The sequence below is a fragment of the Ascaphus truei genome, unplaced genomic scaffold, assembly GCF_040206685.1.
Source record: "Ascaphus truei isolate aAscTru1 unplaced genomic scaffold, aAscTru1.hap1 HAP1_SCAFFOLD_1311, whole genome shotgun sequence".
Lineage (NCBI taxonomy): Eukaryota > Metazoa > Chordata > Amphibia > Anura > Ascaphidae > Ascaphus > Ascaphus truei.
The window spans coordinates 44,317-66,684 of NW_027454187.1; the positions used below are offsets into that span (position 1 = coordinate 44,317).

The 22,368-nt window shown below is 61.0% G+C and overlaps 1 protein-coding gene across 1 annotated transcript in view; it reads left to right on the plus strand.

Annotated features, from left to right (window-relative positions):
- Window positions 1–22,368, plus strand: part of LOC142475660 (choline/ethanolamine kinase-like) — a gene marked incomplete at both ends in the record, with an annotated part of 84,932 nt that overhangs the window by 36,779 nt on the left and 25,785 nt on the right. Inside the window, one exon of the mRNA XM_075581432.1 lies at window positions 14,283–14,364. Within this exon, the coding sequence (XP_075437547.1) occupies window positions 14,283–14,364 (82 nt within the window). The remainder of the gene's footprint in view (window positions 1–14,282; window positions 14,365–22,368) is intronic.

Consider the following 22,368-nt stretch of genomic DNA (forward strand, 5'->3'; position numbering starts at 1 on the left):
CGGGGTCTGGGTTGGAGAGGTGCGGATCGTCGTGGTACTTTGCCGGGGTCTGGGTTGGAGAGGTGCGGATCGTCGTGGTACTTTGCCGAGGTCTGGGTTGGAGAGGTGCGGATCGTCGTGGTACTTTGCCGGGGTCTGGGTTGGAGAGGTGCGGGTAGTCGTGGTACTTTGCCGAGGTCTGGGTTGGAGAGGTGCGGATCGTCGTGGTACTTTGCCGGGGTCTGGGTGGGAGAGGTGCGGGTAGTCGTGGTACTTTGCCGAGGTCTGGGTTGGAGAGGTGCGGGTAGTCGTGGTACTTTGCCGGGGTCTGGGTTGGAGAGGTGCGGATCGTCGTGGTACTTTGCCGAGGTCTGGGTTGGAGAGGTGCGGATCGTCGTGGTACTTTGCCGAGGTCTGGGTTGGAGAGGTGCGGATCATCGTGGTACTTTGCCGAGGTATGGGTGGGAGAGGTGCGGGTAGTCGTGGTACTTTGCCGAGGTCTGGGTTGGAGAGGTGCGGATCATCGTGGTACTTTGCCGGGGTCTGGGTTGGAGAGGTGCGGATCATCGTGGTACTTTACCGGGGTCTGGGTTGGAGAGGTGCGGATCGTCGTGGTACTTTGCCGGGGTTTGGGTTGGAGAGGTGCGGATCGTCGTGGTACTTTGCCGGGGTTTGGGTTGGAGAGGTGCGGGTAGTCGTGGTACTTTGCCGGGGTCTGGGTTGGAGAGGTGCGGATCGTCGTGGTACTTTGCCGGGGTTTGGGTTGGAGAGGTGCGGATCGTCGTGGTACTTTGCCGGGGTCTGGGTTGGAGAGGTGCGGATCGTCGTGGTACTTTGCCGAGGTCTGGGTTGGAGAGGTGCGGATCGTCGTGGTACTTTGCCGAGGTCTGGGTTGGAGAGGTGCGGATCGTCGTGGTTCTTTGCCGAGGTCTGGGTGGGAGAGGTGCGGGTAGTCGTGGTACTTTGCCGAGGTCTGGGTTGGAGAGGTGCGGATCGTCGTGGTACTTTGCCGAGGTCTGGGTTGGAGAGGTGCGGATCGTCGTGGTTCTTTGCCGAGGTCTGGGTTGGAGAGGTGCGGATCGTCGTGGTACTTTGCCGGGGTCTGGGTTGGAGAGGTGCGGATCGTCGTGGTACTTTGCCGGGGTCTGGGTCGGGAGAGGTGCGGATCGTCGTGGTACTTTGCAGGGGTCTGGGTCGGGAGAGGTGCGGATCGTCGTGGTACTTTGCCGAGGTCTGGGTTGGAGAGGTGCGGATCATCGTGGTACTTTGCCGAGGTATGGGTGGGAGAGGTGCGGGTAGTCGTGGTACTTTGCCGAGGTCTGGGTTGGAGAGGTGCGGATCGTCGTGGTACTTTGCCGGGGTCTGGGTTGGAGAGGTGCGGATCGTCGTGGTACTTTACCGGGGTCTGGGTTGGAGAGGTGCGGATCGTCGTGGTACTTTGCCGGGGTCTGGGTTGGAGAGGTGCGGATCGTCGTGGTACTTTACCGGGGTCTGGGTTGGAGAGGTGCGGATCGTCGTGGTACTTTGCCGGGGTCTGGGTTGGAGAGGTGCGGATCGTCGTGGTACTTTGCCGAGGTCTGGGTTGGAGAGGTGCGGATCGTCGTGGTACTTTGCCGAGGTCTGGGTTGGAGAGGTGCGGATCATCGTGGTACTTTGCCGAGGTATGGGTGGGAGAGGTGCGGGTAGTCGTGGTACTTTGCCGAGGTCTGGGTTGGAGAGGTGCGGATCGTCGTGGTACTTTGCCGGGGTCTGGGTTGGAGAGGTGCGGATCGTCGTGGTACTTTGCCGAGGTGTGGGTGGGAGAGGTGCGGGTAGTCGTGGTACTTTGCCGAGGTATGGGTGGGAGAGGTGCGGGTAGTCGTGGTACTTTGCCGAGGTCTGGGTTGGAGAGGTGCGGATCGTCGTGGTACTTTGCCGGGGTCTGGGTTGGAGAGGTGCGGATCGTCGTGGTACTTTGCCGAGGTCTGGGTGGGAGAGGTGCGGGTAGTCGTGGTACTTTGCCGAGGTCTGGGTTGGAGAGGTGCGGATCGTCGTGGTACTTTGCCGGGGTCTGGGTTGGAGAGGTGCGGGTAGTCGTGGTACTTTGCCGAGGTCTGGGTTGGAGAGGTGCGGATCGTCGTGGTACTTTGCCGAGGTCTGGGTTGGAGAGGTGCGGATCGTCGTGGTTCTTTGCCGAAGTCTGGGTTGGAGAGATGCGGATGGTCGTGGTACTTTGCCGGGGTCTGGGTTGGAGAGGTGCGAATCGTCGTGGTACTTTGCCGGGGTCTGGTTTGGAGAGGTGCGGATGGTCGTGGTACTTTGCCGGGGTCTGGTTTGGAGAGGTGCGGATCGTCGTGGTACTTTGCCGAGGTCTGGGTGGGAGAGGTGCGGGTAGTCATGGTTCTTTGCCGAAGTCTGGGTTGGAGAGAAGCGGATCGTCGTGGTACTTTGCCGAGGTCTGGGTTGGAGAGGTGCGGATCGTCTTGGTACTTTGCCGGGGTCTGGGTGGAAGATGTGCGGATCGTCGTGGTACTTTGCCGGGGTCTGGGTTGGAGAGGTGCGGATAGTCGTGGTACTTTGCCGAGGTGTGGGTTGGAGAGGTGCGGGTAGTCATGGTTCTTTGCCGAAGTCTGGGTTGGAGAGAAGCGGATCGTCGTGGTACTTTGCCGAGGTCTGGGTTGGAGAGGTGCGGATCGTCTTGGTACTTTGCCGGGGTCTGGGTGGAAGATGTGCGGATCGTCGTGGTACTTTGCCGGGGTCTGGGTGGGAGAGGTGCGGGTAGTCATGGTTCTTTGCCGAAGTCTGGGTTGGAGAGAAGCGGATCGTCGTGGTACTTTGCCGAGGTCTGGGTGGGAGAGGTGCGGATCGTCGTGGTATTTTGCCGGGGTCTGGGTTGTAGAGGTGCGGATCGTCGTGGTTCTTTGCCGAAGTCTGGGTTGGAGAGGTGCGGATGGTTGTGGTACTTTGCCGGGGTCTGGGTTGGAGAGGGGCGGATGGTCGTGGTACTTTGCCGGGGTCTGGGTTGGACAGGTGCGGATAGTCGTGGTACTTTGCCGGGGTCTGGGTTGGAGAGGTGCGGATAGTCGTGGTGCTTTGCCGAGGTCTGGGTTGGAGAGGTGCGGATCGTCGTGGTACTTTGCCGGGGTCTGGGTTGGAGAGGTGCGGATCGTCGTGGTACTTTGCCGAGGTCTGGGCTGGAGAGGTGCGGATCGTCGTGGTACTTTGCCGAGGTCTGGGTTGGAGAGGTGCGGGTAGTCGTGGTACTTTGCCGGGGTCTGGGTTGGAGAGGTGTGGATCGTCGTGGTACTTTACAGAGGTCTGGGTTGGAGAGGTGCGGATCGTCGTGGTACTTTGCCGAGGTCTGGGTGGGAGAGGGGCGGGTAGTCGTGGTACTTTGCCCAGGTCTGGGTTGGAGAGGTGCGGATCGTCGTGGTACTTTGCCGAGGTCTGGGTTGGAGAGGTGCGGGTAGTCGTGGTACTTTGCCGGGGTCTGGGTTGGAGAGGTGCGGATCGTCGTGGTACTTTGCCGAGGTCTGGGTTGGAGAGGTGCGGATCATCGTGGTACTTTGCCGAGGTCTGGGTGGGAGAGAAGCGGATCGTCGTGGTACTTTGCCGGGTTCTGGGTTGGAGAGGTGCGGATCGTCGTGGTACTTTGCCGGGTTCTGGGTGGGAGAGGTGCGGGTAGTCGTGGTACTTTGCCGAGGTCTGGGTTGGAGAGGTGCGGATCGTCGTGGTACTTTGCCGAGGTATGGGTTGGAGAGGTGCGGATCGTTGTGGTACTTTGCCGAGGTCTGGGTTGGAGAGGTGCGGATCGTCGTGGTACTTTGCCGAGGTCTGGGTTGGAGAGGTGCGGATCGTCGTGGTACTTTGCCGAGGTCTGGGTTGGAGAGGTGCGGATCATCGTGGTACTTTGCCGAGGTCTGGGTTGGAGAGGTGCGGATCGTCGTGGTACTTTGCCGGGGTCTGGGTTGGAGAGGTGCGGATCGTCGTGGTACTTTGCCGAGGTCTGGGTTGGAGAGGTGCGGATCGTCGTGGTACTTTGCCGAGGTCTGGGTGGGAGAGGGGCGGGTAGTCGTGGTACTTTGCCCAGGTCTGGGTTGGAGAGGTGCGGATCGTCGTGGTACTTTGCCGGGGTCTGGGTTGGAGAGGTGCGGATCGTCGTGGTACTTTGCCGGGGTCTGGGTTGGAGAGGTGCGGATCGTCGTGGTACTTTGCCGGGGTCTGGGTTGGAGAGGTGCGGATCGTCGTGGTACTTTGCCGGGGTCTGGGTTGGAGAGGTGCGGATCGTCGTGGTACTTTGCCGAGGTCTGGGTTGGAGAGGTGCGGATCGTCGTGGTACTTTGCCGGGGTCTGGGTTGGAGAGGTGCGGATCGTCGTGGTACTTTGCCGGGGTCTGGGTTGGAGAGGTGCGGATCGTCGTGGTACTTTGCCGAGGTCTGGGTTGGAGAGGTGCGGATCGTCGTGGTACTTTGCCGGGGTCTGGGTTGGAGAGGTGCGGGTAGTCGTGGTACTTTGCCGAGGTCTGGGTTGGAGAGGTGCGGATCGTCGTGGTACTTTGCCGGGGTCTGGGTGGGAGAGGTGCGGGTAGTCGTGGTACTTTGCCGAGGTCTGGGTTGGAGAGGTGCGGGTAGTCGTGGTACTTTGCCGGGGTCTGGGTTGGAGAGGTGCGGATCGTCGTGGTACTTTGCCGAGGTCTGGGTTGGAGAGGTGCGGATCGTCGTGGTACTTTGCCGAGGTCTGGGTTGGAGAGGTGCGGATCATCGTGGTACTTTGCCGAGGTATGGGTGGGAGAGGTGCGGGTAGTCGTGGTACTTTGCCGAGGTCTGGGTTGGAGAGGTGCGGATCATCGTGGTACTTTGCCGGGGTCTGGGTTGGAGAGGTGCGGATCATCGTGGTACTTTACCGGGGTCTGGGTTGGAGAGGTGCGGATCGTCGTGGTACTTTGCCGGGGTTTGGGTTGGAGAGGTGCGGATCGTCGTGGTACTTTGCCGGGGTTTGGGTTGGAGAGGTGCGGGTAGTCGTGGTACTTTGCCGGGGTCTGGGTTGGAGAGGTGCGGATCGTCGTGGTACTTTGCCGGGGTTTGGGTTGGAGAGGTGCGGATCGTCGTGGTACTTTGCCGGGGTCTGGGTTGGAGAGGTGCGGATCGTCGTGGTACTTTGCCGAGGTCTGGGTTGGAGAGGTGCGGATCGTCGTGGTACTTTGCCGAGGTCTGGGTTGGAGAGGTGCGGATCGTCGTGGTTCTTTGCCGAGGTCTGGGTGGGAGAGGTGCGGGTAGTCGTGGTACTTTGCCGAGGTCTGGGTTGGAGAGGTGCGGATCGTCGTGGTACTTTGCCGAGGTCTGGGTTGGAGAGGTGCGGATCGTCGTGGTTCTTTGCCGAGGTCTGGGTTGGAGAGGTGCGGATCGTCGTGGTACTTTGCCGGGGTCTGGGTTGGAGAGGTGCGGATCGTCGTGGTACTTTGCCGGGGTCTGGGTCGGGAGAGGTGCGGATCGTCGTGGTACTTTGCAGGGGTCTGGGTCGGGAGAGGTGCGGATCGTCGTGGTACTTTGCCGAGGTCTGGGTTGGAGAGGTGCGGATCATCGTGGTACTTTGCCGAGGTATGGGTGGGAGAGGTGCGGGTAGTCGTGGTACTTTGCCGAGGTCTGGGTTGGAGAGGTGCGGATCGTCGTGGTACTTTGCCGGGGTCTGGGTTGGAGAGGTGCGGATCGTCGTGGTACTTTACCGGGGTCTGGGTTGGAGAGGTGCGGATCGTCGTGGTACTTTGCCGGGGTCTGGGTTGGAGAGGTGCGGATCGTCGTGGTACTTTACCGGGGTCTGGGTTGGAGAGGTGCGGATCGTCGTGGTACTTTGCCGGGGTCTGGGTTGGAGAGGTGCGGATCGTCGTGGTACTTTGCCGAGGTCTGGGTTGGAGAGGTGCGGATCGTCGTGGTACTTTGCCGAGGTCTGGGTTGGAGAGGTGCGGATCATCGTGGTACTTTGCCGAGGTATGGGTGGGAGAGGTGCGGGTAGTCGTGGTACTTTGCCGAGGTCTGGGTTGGAGAGGTGCGGATCGTCGTGGTACTTTGCCGGGGTCTGGGTTGGAGAGGTGCGGATCGTCGTGGTACTTTGCCGAGGTGTGGGTGGGAGAGGTGCGGGTAGTCGTGGTACTTTGCCGAGGTATGGGTGGGAGAGGTGCGGGTAGTCGTGGTACTTTGCCGAGGTCTGGGTTGGAGAGGTGCGGATCGTCGTGGTACTTTGCCGGGGTCTGGGTTGGAGAGGTGCGGATCGTCGTGGTACTTTGCCGAGGTCTGGGTGGGAGAGGTGCGGGTAGTCGTGGTACTTTGCCGAGGTCTGGGTTGGAGAGGTGCGGATCGTCGTGGTACTTTGCCGGGGTCTGGGTTGGAGAGGTGCGGGTAGTTGTGGTACTTTGCCGAGGTCTGGGTTGGAGAGGTGCGGATCGTCGTGGTACTTTGCCGAGGTCTGGGTTGGAGAGGTGCGGATCGTCGTGGTTCTTTGCCGAAGTCTGGGTTGGAGAGATGCGGATGGTCGTGGTACTTTGCCGGGGTCTGGGTTGGAGAGGTGCGAATCGTCGTGGTACTTTGCCGGGGTCTGGTTTGGAGAGGTGCGGATGGTCGTGGTACTTTGCCGGGGTCTGGTTTGGAGAGGTGCGGATCGTCGTGGTACTTTGCCGAGGTCTGGGTGGGAGAGGTGCGGGTAGTCATGGTTCTTTGCCGAAGTCTGGGTTGGAGAGAAGCGGATCGTCGTGGTACTTTGCCGAGGTCTGGGTTGGAGAGGTGCGGATCGTCTTGGTACTTTGCCGGGGTCTGGGTGGAAGATGTGCGGATCGTCGTGGTACTTTGCCGGGGTCTGGGTTGGAGAGGTGCGGATAGTCGTGGTACTTTGCCGAGGTGTGGGTTGGAGAGGTGCGGGTAGTCATGGTTCTTTGCCGAAGTCTGGGTTGGAGAGAAGCGGATCGTCGTGGTACTTTGCCGAGGTCTGGGTTGGAGAGGTGCGGATCGTCTTGGTACTTTGCCGGGGTCTGGGTGGAAGATGTGCGGATCGTCGTGGTACTTTGCCGGGGTCTGGGTGGGAGAGGTGCGGGTAGTCATGGTTCTTTGCCGAAGTCTGGGTTGGAGAGAAGCGGATCGTCGTGGTACTTTGCCGAGGTCTGGGTGGGAGAGGTGCGGATCGTCGTGGTATTTTGCCGGGGTCTGGGTTGTAGAGGTGCGGATCGTCGTGGTTCTTTGCCGAAGTCTGGGTTGGAGAGGTGCGGATGGTTGTGGTACTTTGCCGGGGTCTGGGTTGGAGAGGGGCGGATGGTCGTGGTACTTTGCCGGGGTCTGGGTTGGACAGGTGCGGATAGTCGTGGTACTTTGCCGGGGTCTGGGTTGGAGAGGTGCGGATAGTCGTGGTGCTTTGCCGAGGTCTGGGTTGGAGAGGTGCGGATCGTCGTGGTACTTTGCCGGGGTCTGGGTTGGAGAGGTGCGGATCGTCGTGGTACTTTGCCGAGGTCTGGGCTGGAGAGGTGCGGATCGTCGTGGTACTTTGCCGAGGTCTGGGTTGGAGAGGTGCGGGTAGTCGTGGTACTTTGCCGGGGTCTGGGTTGGAGAGGTGTGGATCGTCGTGGTACTTTACAGAGGTCTGGGTTGGAGAGGTGCGGATCGTCGTGGTACTTTGCCGAGGTCTGGGTGGGAGAGGGGCGGGTAGTCGTGGTACTTTGCCCAGGTCTGGGTTGGAGAGGTGCGGATCGTCGTGGTACTTTGCCGAGGTCTGGGTTGGAGAGGTGCGGATCGTCGTGGTACTTTGCCGAGGTCTGGGTGGGAGAGGGGCGGGTAGTCGTGGTACTTTGCCGAGGTCTGGGTTGGAGAGGTGCGGATCGTCGTGGTACTTTGCCGGGGTCTGGGTTGGAGAGGTGCGGATCGTCGTGGTACTTTGCCGAGGTCTGGGTTGTAGAGGTGCGGATCGTCGTGGTTCTTTGCCGAAGTCTGGGTTGGAGAGATGCGGATCGTCGTGGTACTTTGCCGGGGTCTGGGTTGGAGAGGTGCGGATGGTCGTGGTACTTTGCGGGGGTCTGGGTTGGAGAGGTGCGGATCATCGTGGTACTTTACCGGGGTCTGGGTTGGAGAGGTGCGGATCGTCGTGGTACTTTGCCGGGGTCTGGTTTGGAGAGGTGCGGATCGTCGTGGTACTTTGCCGGGGTCTGGGTGGAAGATGTGCGGATCGTCGTGGTACTTTGCCGGGGTCTGGGTGGAAGATGTGCGGATCGTCGTGGTACTTTGCCGGGGGCTGGGTTGGAGAGGTGCGGATCGTCGTGGTACTTTGCCGAGGTCTGGGTTGGAGAGGTGCGGATCGTCGTGGTACTTTGCCGAGGTCTGGGTTGGAACGGTGCGGAGCGTCGTGGTACTTTGCCGAGGTCTGGGTGGGAGAGGTGCGGATCGTCGTGGTATTTTGCCGGGGTCTGGGTTGGAGAGGTGCGGATGGTCGTGGTACTTTGCCGGGGTCTGGGTTGGAGAGGTGCGGATCGTCGTGGTTCTTTGCCGAGGTCTGGGTTGGAGAGGTGCGGATCGTCGTGGTACTTTGCCGAGGTCTTGGTTGGAGAGGTGCGGGTAGTCGTGGTACTTTGCTGAGGTCTGGGTTGGAGAGGTGCGGATCGTCGTGGTACTTTGCCGAGGTCTGGGTTGGAGAGGTGCGGATCGTCGTGGTACTTTGCCGAGGTCTGGGTTGGAGAGGTGTGGATCGTCGTGGTACTTTACAGAGGTCTGGGTTGGAGAGGTGCGGATGGTTGTGGTACTTTGCCGGGGTCTGGGTTGGAGAGGGGCGGATGGTCGTGGTACTTTGCCGGGGTCTGGGTTGGACAGGTGCGGATAGTCGTGGTACTTTGCCGGGGTCTGGGTTGGAGAGGTGCGGATAGTCGTGGTGCTTTGCCGAGGTCTGGGTTGGAGAGGTGCGGATCGTCGTGGTACTTTGCCGGGGTCTGGGTTGGAGAGGTGCGGATCGTCGTGGTACTTTGCCGAGGTCTGGGCTGGAGAGGTGCGGATCGTCGTGGTACTTTGCCGAGGTCTGGGTTGGAGAGGTGCGGGTAGTCGTGGTACTTTGCCGGGGTCTGGGTTGGAGAGGTGTGGATCGTCGTGGTACTTTACAGAGGTCTGGGTTGGAGAGGTGCGGATCGTCGTGGTACTTTGCCGAGGTCTGGGTGGGAGAGGGGCGGGTAGTCGTGGTACTTTGCCCAGGTCTGGGTTGGAGAGGTGCGGATCGTCGTGGTACTTTGCCGAGGTCTGGGTTGGAGAGGTGCGGATCGTCGTGGTACTTTGCCGAGGTCTGGGTGGGAGAGGGGCGGGTAGTCGTGGTACTTTGCCGAGGTCTGGGTTGGAGAGGTGCGGATCGTCGTGGTACTTTGCCGGGGTCTGGGTTGGAGAGGTGCGGATCGTCGTGGTACTTTGCCGAGGTCTGGGTTGTAGAGGTGCGGATCGTCGTGGTTCTTTGCCGAAGTCTGGGTTGGAGAGATGCGGATCGTCGTGGTACTTTGCCGGGGTCTGGGTTGGAGAGGTGCGGATGGTCGTGGTACTTTGCGGGGGTCTGGGTTGGAGAGGTGCGGATCATCGTGGTACTTTACCGGGGTCTGGGTTGGAGAGGTGCGGATCGTCGTGGTACTTTGCCGGGGTCTGGTTTGGAGAGGTGCGGATCGTCGTGGTACTTTGCCGGGGTCTGGGTGGAAGATGTGCGGATCGTCGTGGTACTTTGCCGGGGTCTGGGTGGAAGATGTGCGGATCGTCGTGGTACTTTGCCGGGGGCTGGGTTGGAGAGGTGCGGATCGTCGTGGTACTTTGCCGAGGTCTGGGTTGGAGAGGTGCGGATCGTCGTGGTACTTTGCCGAGGTCTGGGTTGGAACGGTGCGGAGCGTCGTGGTACTTTGCCGAGGTCTGGGTGGGAGAGGTGCGGATCGTCGTGGTATTTTGCCGGGGTCTGGGTTGGAGAGGTGCGGATGGTCGTGGTACTTTGCCGGGGTCTGGGTTGGAGAGGTGCGGATCGTCGTGGTTCTTTGCCGAGGTCTGGGTTGGAGAGGTGCGGATCGTCGTGGTACTTTGCCGAGGTCTTGGTTGGAGAGGTGCGGGTAGTCGTGGTACTTTGCTGAGGTCTGGGTTGGAGAGGTGCGGATCGTCGTGGTACTTTGCCGAGGTCTGGGTTGGAGAGGTGCGGATCGTCGTGGTACTTTGCCGAGGTCTGGGTTGGAGAGGTGCGGATCGTCGTGGTACTTTGCCGAGGTCTGGGTTGGAGAGGTGCGGATCGTCGTGGTACTTTGCCGAGGTCTGGGTTGGAGAGGTGCGGATCGTCGTGGTACTTTGCCGGGGTCTGGGTTGGAGAGGTGCGGATCGTCGTGGTACTTTGCCGAGGTCTGGGTTGGAGAGGTGCGGATCGTCGTGGTACTTTGCCGGGGTCTGGGTTGGAGAGGTGCGGATCGTCGTGGTACTTTGCAGAGGTCTGGGTTGGAGAGGTGCGGATCGTTGTGGTACTTTGCCGAGGTCTGGGTTGGAGAGGTGCGGATCGTCGTGGTACTTTGCCGAGGTCTGGGTTGGAGAGGTGCGGGTAGTCGTGGTACTTTGCCGAGGTCTGGGTTGGAGAGGGGCGGGTAGTCGTGGTACTTTGCTGAGGTCTGGGTTGGAGAGGTGCGGGTAGTCGTGGTTCTTTGCCGAGGTGTGGGTTGGAGAGGTGCGGGTAGTCGTGGTTCTTTGCCGAGGTCTGGGTTGGAGAGGTGCGGATTGTCGTGTTACTTTGCCGGGGTCTGGGTTGGAGAGGTGCGGATCGTCGTGGTACTTTGCCGAGGTTTGGGTTGGAGAGGTGCGGATCGTCGTGGTACTTTGCCGAGGTCTGGGTTGGAGAGGTGCGGATCGTCGTGGTACTTTGCCGAGGTCTGGGTTGGAGAGGTGCGGATCGTCGTGGTACTTTGCCGAGGTTTGGGTTGGAGAGGTGCGGATCGTCGTGGTTCTTTGCCGGGTTCTGGGTTGGAGAGGTGCGGATCGTCGTGGTTCTTTGCCGAGGTCTGGGTTGGAGAGGTGCGGATCGTCGTGGTACTTTGCCGGGGTCTGGGTGGGAGAGGTGCGGATCGTCGTGGTTCTTTGCCGAGGTCTGGGTTGGAGAGAAGCGGATCGTTGTGGTACTTTGCCGAGGTCTGGGTTGGAGAGGTGCGGATCATCGTGGTACTTTGCCGAGGTCTGGGTTGGAGAGGTGCGGATCATCGTGGTACTTTGCCGAGGTATGGGTGGGAGAGGTGTGGATCGTCGTGGTTCTTTGCCGGGGTCTGGGTTGGAGAGGTGCGGATCGTTGTGGTACTTTGCCGAGGTCTGGGTTGGAGAGGTGCGGATCATCGTGGTACTTTGCGGAGGTCTGGGTGGGAGAGGTGCGGGTAGTCGTGGTACTTTGCGGAGGTCTGGGTGGGAGAGGTGCGGGTAGTCGTGGTACTTTGCCGAGGTCTGGGCTGGAGAGGTGCGGATCGTCGTGGTACTTTGCCGAGGTCTGGGCTGGAGAGGTGCGGATCGTCGTGGTACTTTGCCGGGGTCTGGGTTGGAGAGGTGCGGGTAGTCGTGGTACTTTGCCGAGGTCTGGGTTGGAGAGGTGCGGATCGTCGTGGTACTTTGCGGAGGTCTGGGTTGGAGAGGTGCGGATCGTCGTGGTACTTTGCCGAGGTCTGGGTGGGAGAGGTGCGGGTAGTCGTGGTACTTTGCCGAGGTCTGGGTTGGAGAGGTGCGGATCGTCGTGGTACTTTGCCGGGGTCTGGGTTGGAGAGGTGCGGGTAGTCGTGGTACTTTGCCGAGGTCTGGGTTGGAGAGGTGCGGAGCGTCGTGGTACTTTGCCGGGGTCTGGGTTGGAGAGAAGCGGATCGTTGTGATACTTTGCCGAGGTCTGGGTTGGAGAGGTGCGGATCGTCGTGGTACTTTGCGGAGGTCTTGGTTGGAGAGGTGCGGGTAGTCGTGGTACTTTGCCGAGGTCTGGGTTGGAGAGGTGCGGATCGTCGTGGTACTTTGCCGGGGTCTGGGTTGGAGAGGTGCGGATCGTCGTGGTACTTTGCCGGGGTCTGGGTTGGAGAGGTGCGGATCGTCGTGGTACTTTGCCGGGGTCTGGGTTGGAGAGGTGCAGATCGTCGTGGTACTTTGCCGGGGTCTGAGTTGGAGAGGTGCGGGTAGTCGTGGTACTTTGCCGGGGTCTGGGTTGGAGAGGTGCGGATCATCGTGGTACTTTGCCGGGTTCTGGGTGGGAGAGGTGCGGATCGTCGTGGTACTTTGCCGAGGTCTGGGTTGGAGAGGTGCGGGTAGTCGTGGTACTTTGCAGGGGTCTGGGTGGGAGAGGTGCGGATCGTCGTGGTTCTTTGCCGAGGTCTGGGTGGGAGAGGTGCGGATCGTCGTGGTACTTTGCCGAGGTCTGGGTGGGAGAGGTGCGGGTAGTCGTGGTACTTTGCCGAGGTGTGGGTTGGAGAGGTGCGGGTAGTCGTGGTACTTTGCCGAGGTGTGGATTGGAGAGGTGCGGATCGTCGTGGTACTTTGCCGAGGTCTGGGTGGGAGAGGTGCGGGTAGTCGTGGTACTTTGCCGAGGTGTGGGTTGGAGAGGTGCGGGTAGTCGTGGTACTTTGCCGAGGTGTGGGTTGGAGAGGTGCGGGTAGTCGTGGTACTTTGCCGGGGTCTGGGTTGGAGAGGTGCGGATCATCGTGGTACTTTGCCGAGGTGTGGGTTGGAGAGGTGCGGGTAGTCGTGGTACTTTGCCGAGGTGTGGGCTGGAGAGGTGCGGATCGTCGTGGTACTTTGCAGGGGTCTGGGTGGGAGAGGTGCGGGTAGTCGTGGTACTTTGCCGGGGTTTGGGTTGGAGAGGTGCGGATCGTCGTGGTACTTTGCCGGGGTCTGGGTTGGAGAGGTGCGGATCGTCGTGGTACTTTGCCGGGGTCTGGGTTGGAGAGGTGCGGATCGTCGTGGTACTTTGCCGGGGTCTGGGTTGGAGAGGTGCGGATCATCGTGGTTCTTTGCCGAGGTCTGGGTTGGAGAGGTGCGGATCGACGTGGTACTTTGCCGAGGTCTGGGTGGGAGAGAAGCGGATCGTCGTGGTACTTTGCCGAGGTCTGGGTGGGAGAGAAGCGGATCGTCGTGGTACTTTGCCGAGGTCTGGGTTGGAGAGGTGCGGAGTTTCATGCTTTCATGTTTCATGTTTTCAAGGTTTATGCTCAGCCAATTTGCCAGTGTGAGCATATAAAGGGAGATTGTCCAATGAGGGTGGAGCATACTCAGGAGTATGCCTGGCTGTGGTTGGCTGGAGAGATTAGCACAGGTGTATACTCAGGCAGAGGAGCGAGGGAGGTTCTGCACGTGTGCGAGTGCCGCGCATAGCGGGTGCGCGCTGCGTGACGGAGGCGTCACCGAGTGAGCGTAGCCTGGAGGCGGGGCCAGCGGGGGCGGCATTAAGTGCAGAGTGTGGTCTGCGCGCGCACCCCTAGATGGAATGCTGGTATTCGCCGGATCCTTACACTCTCACACACTAGTCTTCCCCCCTCTCTCACACACACTTGTCTTCCCCCCTCTCTCACACGCACACGTCTTCCCCCCTCTCACGCACACGTCTTCCCCCCTCTCACGCACACGTCTTCCCCCCTCTCACACGCACGTCTTCCCCCCTCTCTCACACACTCGTCTTCCCCCCTCTCACGCGCTCGTCTCCCCCCCCTCTCACGCGCTCGTCTCCCCCCCCTCTCACGCGCTCGTCTCCCCCCCCCTCTCACGCGCTCGTCTCCCCCCCTCACACGCTCCTCTCCCTCCCTCACACGCTCCCCTCCCCCTCACACGCTCCCCTCCCCCCTCACACGCTCCTCTCCCCCCCTCACACGCTCCCCTCCCCCCCTCACACGCTCCCCTCCCCCCCTCACACGCTCCCCTCCCCCCCTCACACGCTCCCCTCCCCCCCTCACACGCTCCTCTCCCCCCCTCACACGCTCCTCTCCCCCCCCTCACACGCTCCCCTCCCCCCCCTCACACGCTCCCCTCCCCCCCTCACACGCTCCCCTCCCCCCCTCACACGCTCCTCTCCCCCCCTCACACGCTCCTCTCCCCCCCTCACACGCTCCCCTCCCCCCCTCACACGCTCCTCTCCCCCCCTCACACGCTCCCCTCCCCCCTCACACGCTCCTCTCCCCCCCTCACACGCTCCCCCCCTCACACGCCCCCCCCCTCACACGCTCCTCTCCCCCCCACACGCTCCTCTCCCCCCCCTCACACGCTCCTCTCCCCCCCCCTCACACGCTCCTCTCCCCCCCCTCACACGCTCCTCTCCCCCCCAGGTAACACCCTGCTGCTCTCCTCTCTCCCCCCCAGGTAACATCCTGCTGCTCTCCTCCCGACCCCCCTCAGACCGGCTCATGCTGATAGACTTTGAGTACAGCAGCTACAACTACAGGTCAGTCCCAGCACAGCGTGTTGTGTCATTGTGTAATCACCCTCCCATATTCTGTGTGTTGTGTCATTGTGTAATCACCCTCCCATATTCTGTGTGTTGTGTCATTGTGTAATCACCCTCCCATATTCTCTGTGTTGTGTCATTGTGTAATCACCCTCCCATATTCTGTGTGTTGTGTCATTGTGTAATCACCCTCCCATATTCTGTGTGTTGTGTCATTGTGTAATCACCCTCCCATATTCTGTGTGTTGTGTCATTGTGTAATCACCCTCCCATATTCTCTGTGTTGTGTCATTGTGTAATCACCCTCCCATATTCTGTGTGTTGTGTCATTGTGTAATCACCCTCCCATATTCTGTGTGTTGTGTCATTGTGTAATCACCCTCCCATATTCTGTGTGTTGTGTCATTGTGTAATCACCCTCCCATATTCTCTGTGTTGTGTCATTGTGTAATCACCCTCCCATATTCTGTGTGTTGTGTCATTGTGTAATCACCCTCCCATATTCTGTGTGTTGTGTCATTGTGTAATCACCCTCCCATATTCTGTGTTGTGTCATTGTGTAATCACCCTCCCATATTCTGTGTGTTGTGTCATTGTGTAATCACCCTCCCATATTCTGTGTGTTGTGTCATTGTGTAATCACCCTCCCATATTCTGTGTTGTGTCATTGTGTAATCACCCTCCCATATTCTGTGTGTTGTGTCATTGTGTAATCACCCTCCCATATTCTGTGTGTTGTGTCATTGTGTAATCACCCTCCCATATTCTGTGTGTTGTTTTGATCACTCACGACGCACTTCTGGGCTCGGGTAACGACGCACTTCTGGGCTCGGGTAACGACGCACTTCTGGGCTCGGGTAACGGCGCACTTCTGGGCTCGGGTAACCGCGCACTTCTGGGCTCGGGTAACGACGCACTTCTGGGCTCGGGTAACGACGCACTTCTGGGCTCGGGTAACGGCGTACTTCTGGGCTCGGGTAACGACGCACTTCTGGGCTCGGGTAACGACGCACTTCTGGGCTCGGGTAACGACGCACTTCTGGGCTCGGGTAACGACGTACTTCTGGGCTCGGGTAACGACGCACTTCTGGGCTCGGGTAACCGCGCACTTCTGGGCTCGGGTAACGACGCACTTCTGGGCTCGGGTAACGGCGCACTTCTGGGCTCGGGTAACGACGTACTTCTGGGCTCGGGTAACGACGCACTTCTGGGCTCGGGTAACGGCGTACTTCTGGGCTCGGGTAACGACGCACTTCTGGGCTCGGGTAACGACGCACTTCTGGGCTCGGGTAACGACGCACTTCTGGGCTCGGGTAACGACGTACTTCTGGGCTCGGGTAACGACGCACTTCTGGGCTCGGGTAACCGCGCACTTCTGGGCTCGGGTAACGACGCACTTCTGGGCTCGGGTAACGGCGTACTTCTGGGCTCGGGTAACCACGCACTTCTGGGCTCGGGTAACGACGCACTTCTGGGCTCGGGTAACCGCGTACTTCTGGGCTCGGGTAACGACGCACTTCTGGGCTCGGGTAACCACGCACTTCTGGGCTCGGGTAACAAGGCACTTCTGGGCTCGGGTAACCGCGCACTTCTGGGCTCGGGTAACCGCGTAATTCTGGGCTCGGGTAACGAGGCACTTCTGGGCTCGGGTAACGACGCACTTCTGGGCTCGGGTAACAACGCACTTCTGGGCTCGGGTAACGAGGCACTTCTGGGCTCGGGTAACGAGGCACTTCTGAGCTCGGGTAACCGCGTACTTCTGGGCTGGGTAACGACGCACTTCTGGGCTCGGGTAACCGCGCACTTCTGGGCTCGGGTAACCGCGCACTTCTGGGCTCGGGTAACGACGCACTTCTGGGCTCGGGTAACGACGCACTTCTGGGCTCGGGTAACGGCGTACTTCTGGGCTCGGGTAACGGCGTACTTCTGGGCTCGGGTAACGACGCACTTCTGGGCTCGGGTAACCGCGTACTTCTGGGCTCGGGTAACGACGCACTTCTGGGCTCGGGTAACGACGCACTTCTGGGCTCGGGTAACGACTCAATTCTGGGCTCGGGGAACGACGTACTTCTGGGCTCGGGTAACCGCGTACTTCTGGGCTCGGGTAACGAGGCACTTCTGGGCTCGGGTAACGACGCACTTCTGGGCTCGGGTAACGAGGCACTTCTGGGCTCGGGTAACGAGGCACTTCTGGGCTCGGGTAACGGCGCACTTCTGGGCTCGGGTAACGACGCACTTCTGGGCTCGGGTAACGACGCACTTCTGGGCTCGGGTAACGACGCACTTCTGGGCTCGGGTAACGACGCACTTCTGGGCTCGGGTAACGACTCACTTCTGGGCTCGGGTAACGACTCACTTCTGGGCTCGGGTAACGACTCACTTCTGGGCTCGGGTAACGACGCACTTCTGGGCTCGGGTAACGACGCACTTCTGGGCTCGGGTAACGGCGCACTTCTGGGCTCGGGTAACGGCGCACTTCTGGGCTCGGTAACCGCGCACTTCTGGGCTCGGGTAACGAGGCACTTCTGGGCTCGGGTAACGACGCACTTCTGGGCTCGGGTAACGACGCACTTCTGGGCTCGGGTAACGACGCACTTCTGGGCTCGGGTAACGAGGCACTTCTGGGCTCGGGTAACGACGTACTTCTGGGCTCGGGTAACGACGCACTTCTGGGCTCGGGTAACGACGCACTTCTGGCTCGGGTAACGACGCACTTCTGGGCTCGGGTAACGGCGCTCTTCTGGGCTCGGGTAACGACGCACTTCTGGGCTCGGGTAACCGCGTACTTCTGGGCTCGGGTAACGACACACTTCTGGGCTCGGGTAACGACGCACTTCTGGGCTCGGGTAACGACGCACTTCTGGGCTCGGGTAACGGCGCACTTCTGGGCTCGGGTAACGACGCACTTCTGGGCTCGGGTAACGACGCACTTCTGGGCTCGGGTAACGACGTACTTCTGGGCTCGGTAACGACGCACTTCTGGGCTCGGGTAACGACGCACTTCTGGGCTCGGGTAACGGCGCACTTCTGGGCTCGGGTAACGACGCACTTCTGGGCTCGGGAAACGACGCACTTCTGGGCTCGGGTAACCGCGTACTTCTGGGCTCGGTAACGACGCACTTCTGGGCTCGGGTAACGACGCACTTCTGGGCTCGGGTAACGACGCACTTCTGGGCTCGGGTAACGACGCACTTCTGGGCTCGGGTAACGGCGCACTTCTGGGCTCGGGTAACGACGCACTTCTGGGCTCGGGTAACCGCGTACTTCTGGGCTCGGGTAACGACGCACTTCTGGGCTCGGGTAACGGCGCACTTCTGGGCTCGGGTAACGACGCACTTCTGGGCTCGGGAAACGACGCACTTCTGGGCTCGGGTAACCGCGTACTTCTGGGCTCGGGTAACGGCGCACTTCTGGGCTCGGGTAACAACGCACTTCTGGGCTCGGGTAACGGCGTACTTCTGGGCTCGGGTAACGGGTAACCACGCACTTCTGGGCTCGGGTAACGGCGCACTTCTGGGCTCGGGTAACGACGCACTTCTGGGCTCGGGTAACGACGCACTTCTGGGCTCGGGTAACGACGCACTTCTGGGCTCGGGTAACGACGCACTTCTGGGCTCGGGTAACGACGTACTTCTGGGCTCGGTAACGACGCACTTCTGGGCTCGGGTAACGACGCACTTCTGGGCTCGGGTAACGGCGCACTTCTGGGCTCGGGTAACGACGCACTTCTGGGCTCGGGTAACGACGCACTTCTGGGCTCGGGTAACGGGTACTTCTGGGCTCGGGTAACGGGTAACGACGCACTTCTGGGCTCGGGTAACGACGCACTTCTGGGCTCGGGTAACGACGCACTTCTGGGCTCGGGTAACGACGCACTTCTGGGCTCGGGTAACGACGTACTTCTGGGCTCGGTAACGACGCACTTCTGGGCTCGGGTAACGACGCACTTCTGGGCTCGGGTAACGGCGCACTTCTGGGCTCGGGTAACGACGCACTTCTGGGCTCGGGTAACGACGCACTTCTGGGCTCGGGTAACCGCGTACTTCTGGGCTCGGGTAACGACGCACTTCTGGGCTCGGGTAACGACGCACTTCTGGGCTCGGGTAACGACGCACTTCTGGGCTCGGGTAACGGCGCACTTCTGGGCTCGGGTAACCGCTTACTTCTGGGCTCGGGTAACGACACACTTCTGGGCTCGGGTAACGACGCACTTCTGGGCTCGGGTAACGACGCACTTCTGGGCTCGGGTAACGGCGCACTTCTGGGCTCGGGTAACGGCGCACTTCTGGGCTCGGGTAACGACGCACTTCTGGGCTCGGGTAACGGCGTACTTCTGGGCTCGGGTAACGGGTAACCACGCACTTCTGGGCTCGGGTAACGGCGCACTTCTGGGCTCGGGTAACGACGCACTTCTGGGCTCGGGTAACGACGCACTTCTGGGCTCGGGTAACGACGTACTTCTGGGCTCGGTAACGACGCACTTCTGGGCTCGGGTAACGACGCACTTCTGGGCTCGGGTAACGGCGCACTTCTGGGCTCGGGTAACGACGCACTTCTGGGCTCGGGTAACGACGCACTTCTGGGCTCGGGTAACGGGTACTTCTGGGCTCGGGTAACGGGTAACGACGCACTTCTGGCCTCGGGTAACGACGCACTTCTGGGCTCGGGTAACGGCGTACTTCTGGGCTCGGGTAACGGGTAACGACGCACTTCTGGCCTCGGGTAACGACGCACTTCTGGGCTCGGGTAACGACGCAATTCTGGGCTCGGGTAACGACGCACTTCTGGGCTCGGGTAACGGCGCACTTCTGGGCTCGGGTAACGAAGCACTTCTGGGCTCGGGTAACGACGCACTTCTGGGCTCGGGTAACGACGCACTTCTGGGCTCGGGTAACGACGCACTTCTGGGCTCGGGTAACGACGCACTTCTGGGCTCGGGTAACGACGCACTTCTGGGCTCGGGTAACCGCGCACTTCTGGGCTCGGGTAACCGCGCACTTCTGGGCTCGGGTAACGGCGCACTTCTGGGCTCGGGTAACGACGCACTTCTGGGCTCGGGTAACGGCGCACTTCTGGGCTCGGGTAACGGCGCACTTCTGGGCTCGGGTAACGGCGCACTTCTGGGCTCGGGTAACGGCGCACTTCTGGGCTCGGGTAACGACGCACTTCTGGGCTCGGGTAACGACGCACTTCTGGGCTCGGGTAACGACGCACTTCTGGGCTCGGGTAACGGCGCACTTCTGGTCTCGGGTAACCGCGCACTTCTGGGCTCGGGTAACCGCGCACTTCTGGGCTCGGGTAACCGCGCACTTCTGGGCTCGGGTAACCGCGCACTTCTGGGCTCGGGTAACGACGTACTTCTGGCCTCGGGTAACGACGCACTTCTGGGCTCGGGTAACGGCGCACTTCTGGGCTCGGGTAACAACGCACTTCTGGGCTCGGGTAACGAGGCACTTCTGGGCTCGGTAACGACGCACTTCTGGGCTCGGGTAACGACGTACTTCTGGGCTCGGGTAACCGCGTACTTCTGGGCTCGGGTAACCGCGTACTTCTGGGCTCGGGTAACCGCGCACTTCTGGGCTCGGATAACGACGCACTTCTGGGCTCGGGTAACCGCGTACTTCTGGGCTCGGGTAACGGCGCACTTCTGGGCTCGGGTAACCGCGTACTTCTGGGCTCGGGTAACCGCGCACTTCTGGGCTCGGGTAACGGCGCACTTCTGGGCTCGGGTAACGACGCACTTCTGGGCTCGGGTAACCGTGTACTTCTGGGCTCGGGTAACGACGCACTTCTGGGCTCGGGTAACGACGCACTTCTGGGCTCGGGTAACCGCGTACTTCTGGGCTTGGGTAACGACGCACTTCTGGGCTCGGGTAACGACGCACTTCTGGGCTCGGGTAACGACGCACTTCTGGGCTCGGGTAACGACGCACTTCTGGGCTCTGGTAACGACGTACTTCTGGGCTCGGGTAACGGCGTACTTCTGGGCTCGGGTAACGGGTAACGACGTACTTCTGGGCTCGGGTAACGACGCACTTCTGGGCTCGGGTAACGACGCACTTCTGGGCTCGGGTAACGACGCACTTCTGGGCTCGGGTAACGACGCACTTCTGGGCTCGGGTAACGACGCACTTCTGGGCTCGGTAACGACGCACTTCTGGGCTCGGGTAACGACGTACTTCTGGGCTCTGGTAACGACGTACTTCTGGGCTCGGATAACGACGCACTTCTGGGCTCGGGTAACGACGCACTTCTGGGCTCGGGTAACGACGTACTTCTGGCCTCGGGTAACGAGGCACTTCTGGGCTCGGGTAACGACGCACTTCTGGGCTCGGGTAACGACGCACTTCTGGGCTCGGGTAACGACGCACTTCTGGGCTCGGGTAACGGCGCACTTCTGGGCTCGGTAACGACGCACTTCTGGGCTCGGGTAACGACGCACTTCTGGGCTCAGGTAACCGCGTACTTCTGGGCTCGGGTAACGACGCACTTCTGAGCTCGGGTAACGACGTACTTCTGGGCTCGGGTAACGGCGCACTTCTGGGCTCGGGTAACGACGCACTTCTGGGCTCGGGTAACGACGCACTTCTGGGCTCGGGTAACGACGCACTTCTGGGCTCGGGTAACGAGGCACTTCTGGGCTCGGGTAACGAGGCACTTCTGGGCTCTGGTAACGACGCACTTCTGGGCTCGGGTAACCGCGCACTTCTGGGCTCGGGTAACCGCGCACTTCTGGGCTCTGGTAACGACGCACTTCTGGGCTCGGGTAACGAGGCACTTCTGGGCTCGGGTAACGGCGTACTTCTGGGCTCGGGTAACGAGGCACTTCTGGGCTCGGGTAACGACGTACTTCTGGGCTCGGGTAACTTCTGGGCTCGGGTAACCGCACACTTCTGGGCTCGGGTAACGGCGCACTTCTGGGCTCTGGTAACGGCGCACTTCTGGGCTCGGGTAACGACGCACTTCTGGGCTCGGGTAACGACGCACTTCTGGGCTCGGGTAACGACGCACTTCTGGGCTCGGGTAACGACGCACTTCTGGGCTCGGGTAACGACGCACTTCTGGGCTCGGGTAACGGCGCACTTCTGGGCTCGGGTAACGGCGCACTTCTGGGCTCGGGTAACGGCGCACTTCTGGGCTCGGGTAACGGCGCACTTCTGGGCTCGGGTAACGGCGCACTTCTGGGCTCGGGTAACGACGCACTTCTGGGCTCGGGTAACGACGCACTTCTGGGCTCGGTAACGACGCACTTCTGGGCTCGGGTAACGACGTACTTCTGGGCTCGGGTAACCGCGTACTTCTGGGCTCGGGTAACCGCGCACTTCTGGGCTCGGATAACGACGCACTTCTGGGCTCGGGTAACCGCGTACTTCTGGGCTCGGGTAACGGCGCACTTCTGGGCTCGGGTAACCGCGTACTTCTGGGCTCGGGTAACCGCGCACTTCTGGGCTCGGGTAACGACGCACTTCTGGGCTCGGGTAACGACGCACTTCTGGGCTCGGGTAACCGCGTACTTCTGGGCTCGGGTAACGACGCACTTCTGGGCTCGGGTAACGACGCACTTCTGGGCTCGGGTAACCGCGTACTTCTGGGCTTGGGTAACGACGCACTTCTGGGCTCGGGTAACGACGCACTTCTGGGCTCGGGTAACGACGCACTTCTGGGCTCGGGTAACGACGCACTTCTGGGCTCTGGTAACGACGTACTTCTGGGCTCGGGTAACCGCGCACTTCTGGGCTCGGGTAACGGGTAACGACGTACTTCTGGGCTCGGGTAACGACGCACTTCTGGGCTCGGGTAACGACGCACTTCTGGGCTCGGGTAACGACGCACATCTGGGCTCGGGTAACGACGCACTTCTGGGCTCTGGTAACGACGTACTTCTGGGCTCGGGTAACGGCGTACTTCTGGGCTTGGGTAACGACGCACTTCTGGGCTCGGGTAACGACGCACTTCTGGGCTCGGGTAACGACGCACTTCTGGGCTCGGGTAACGACGCAC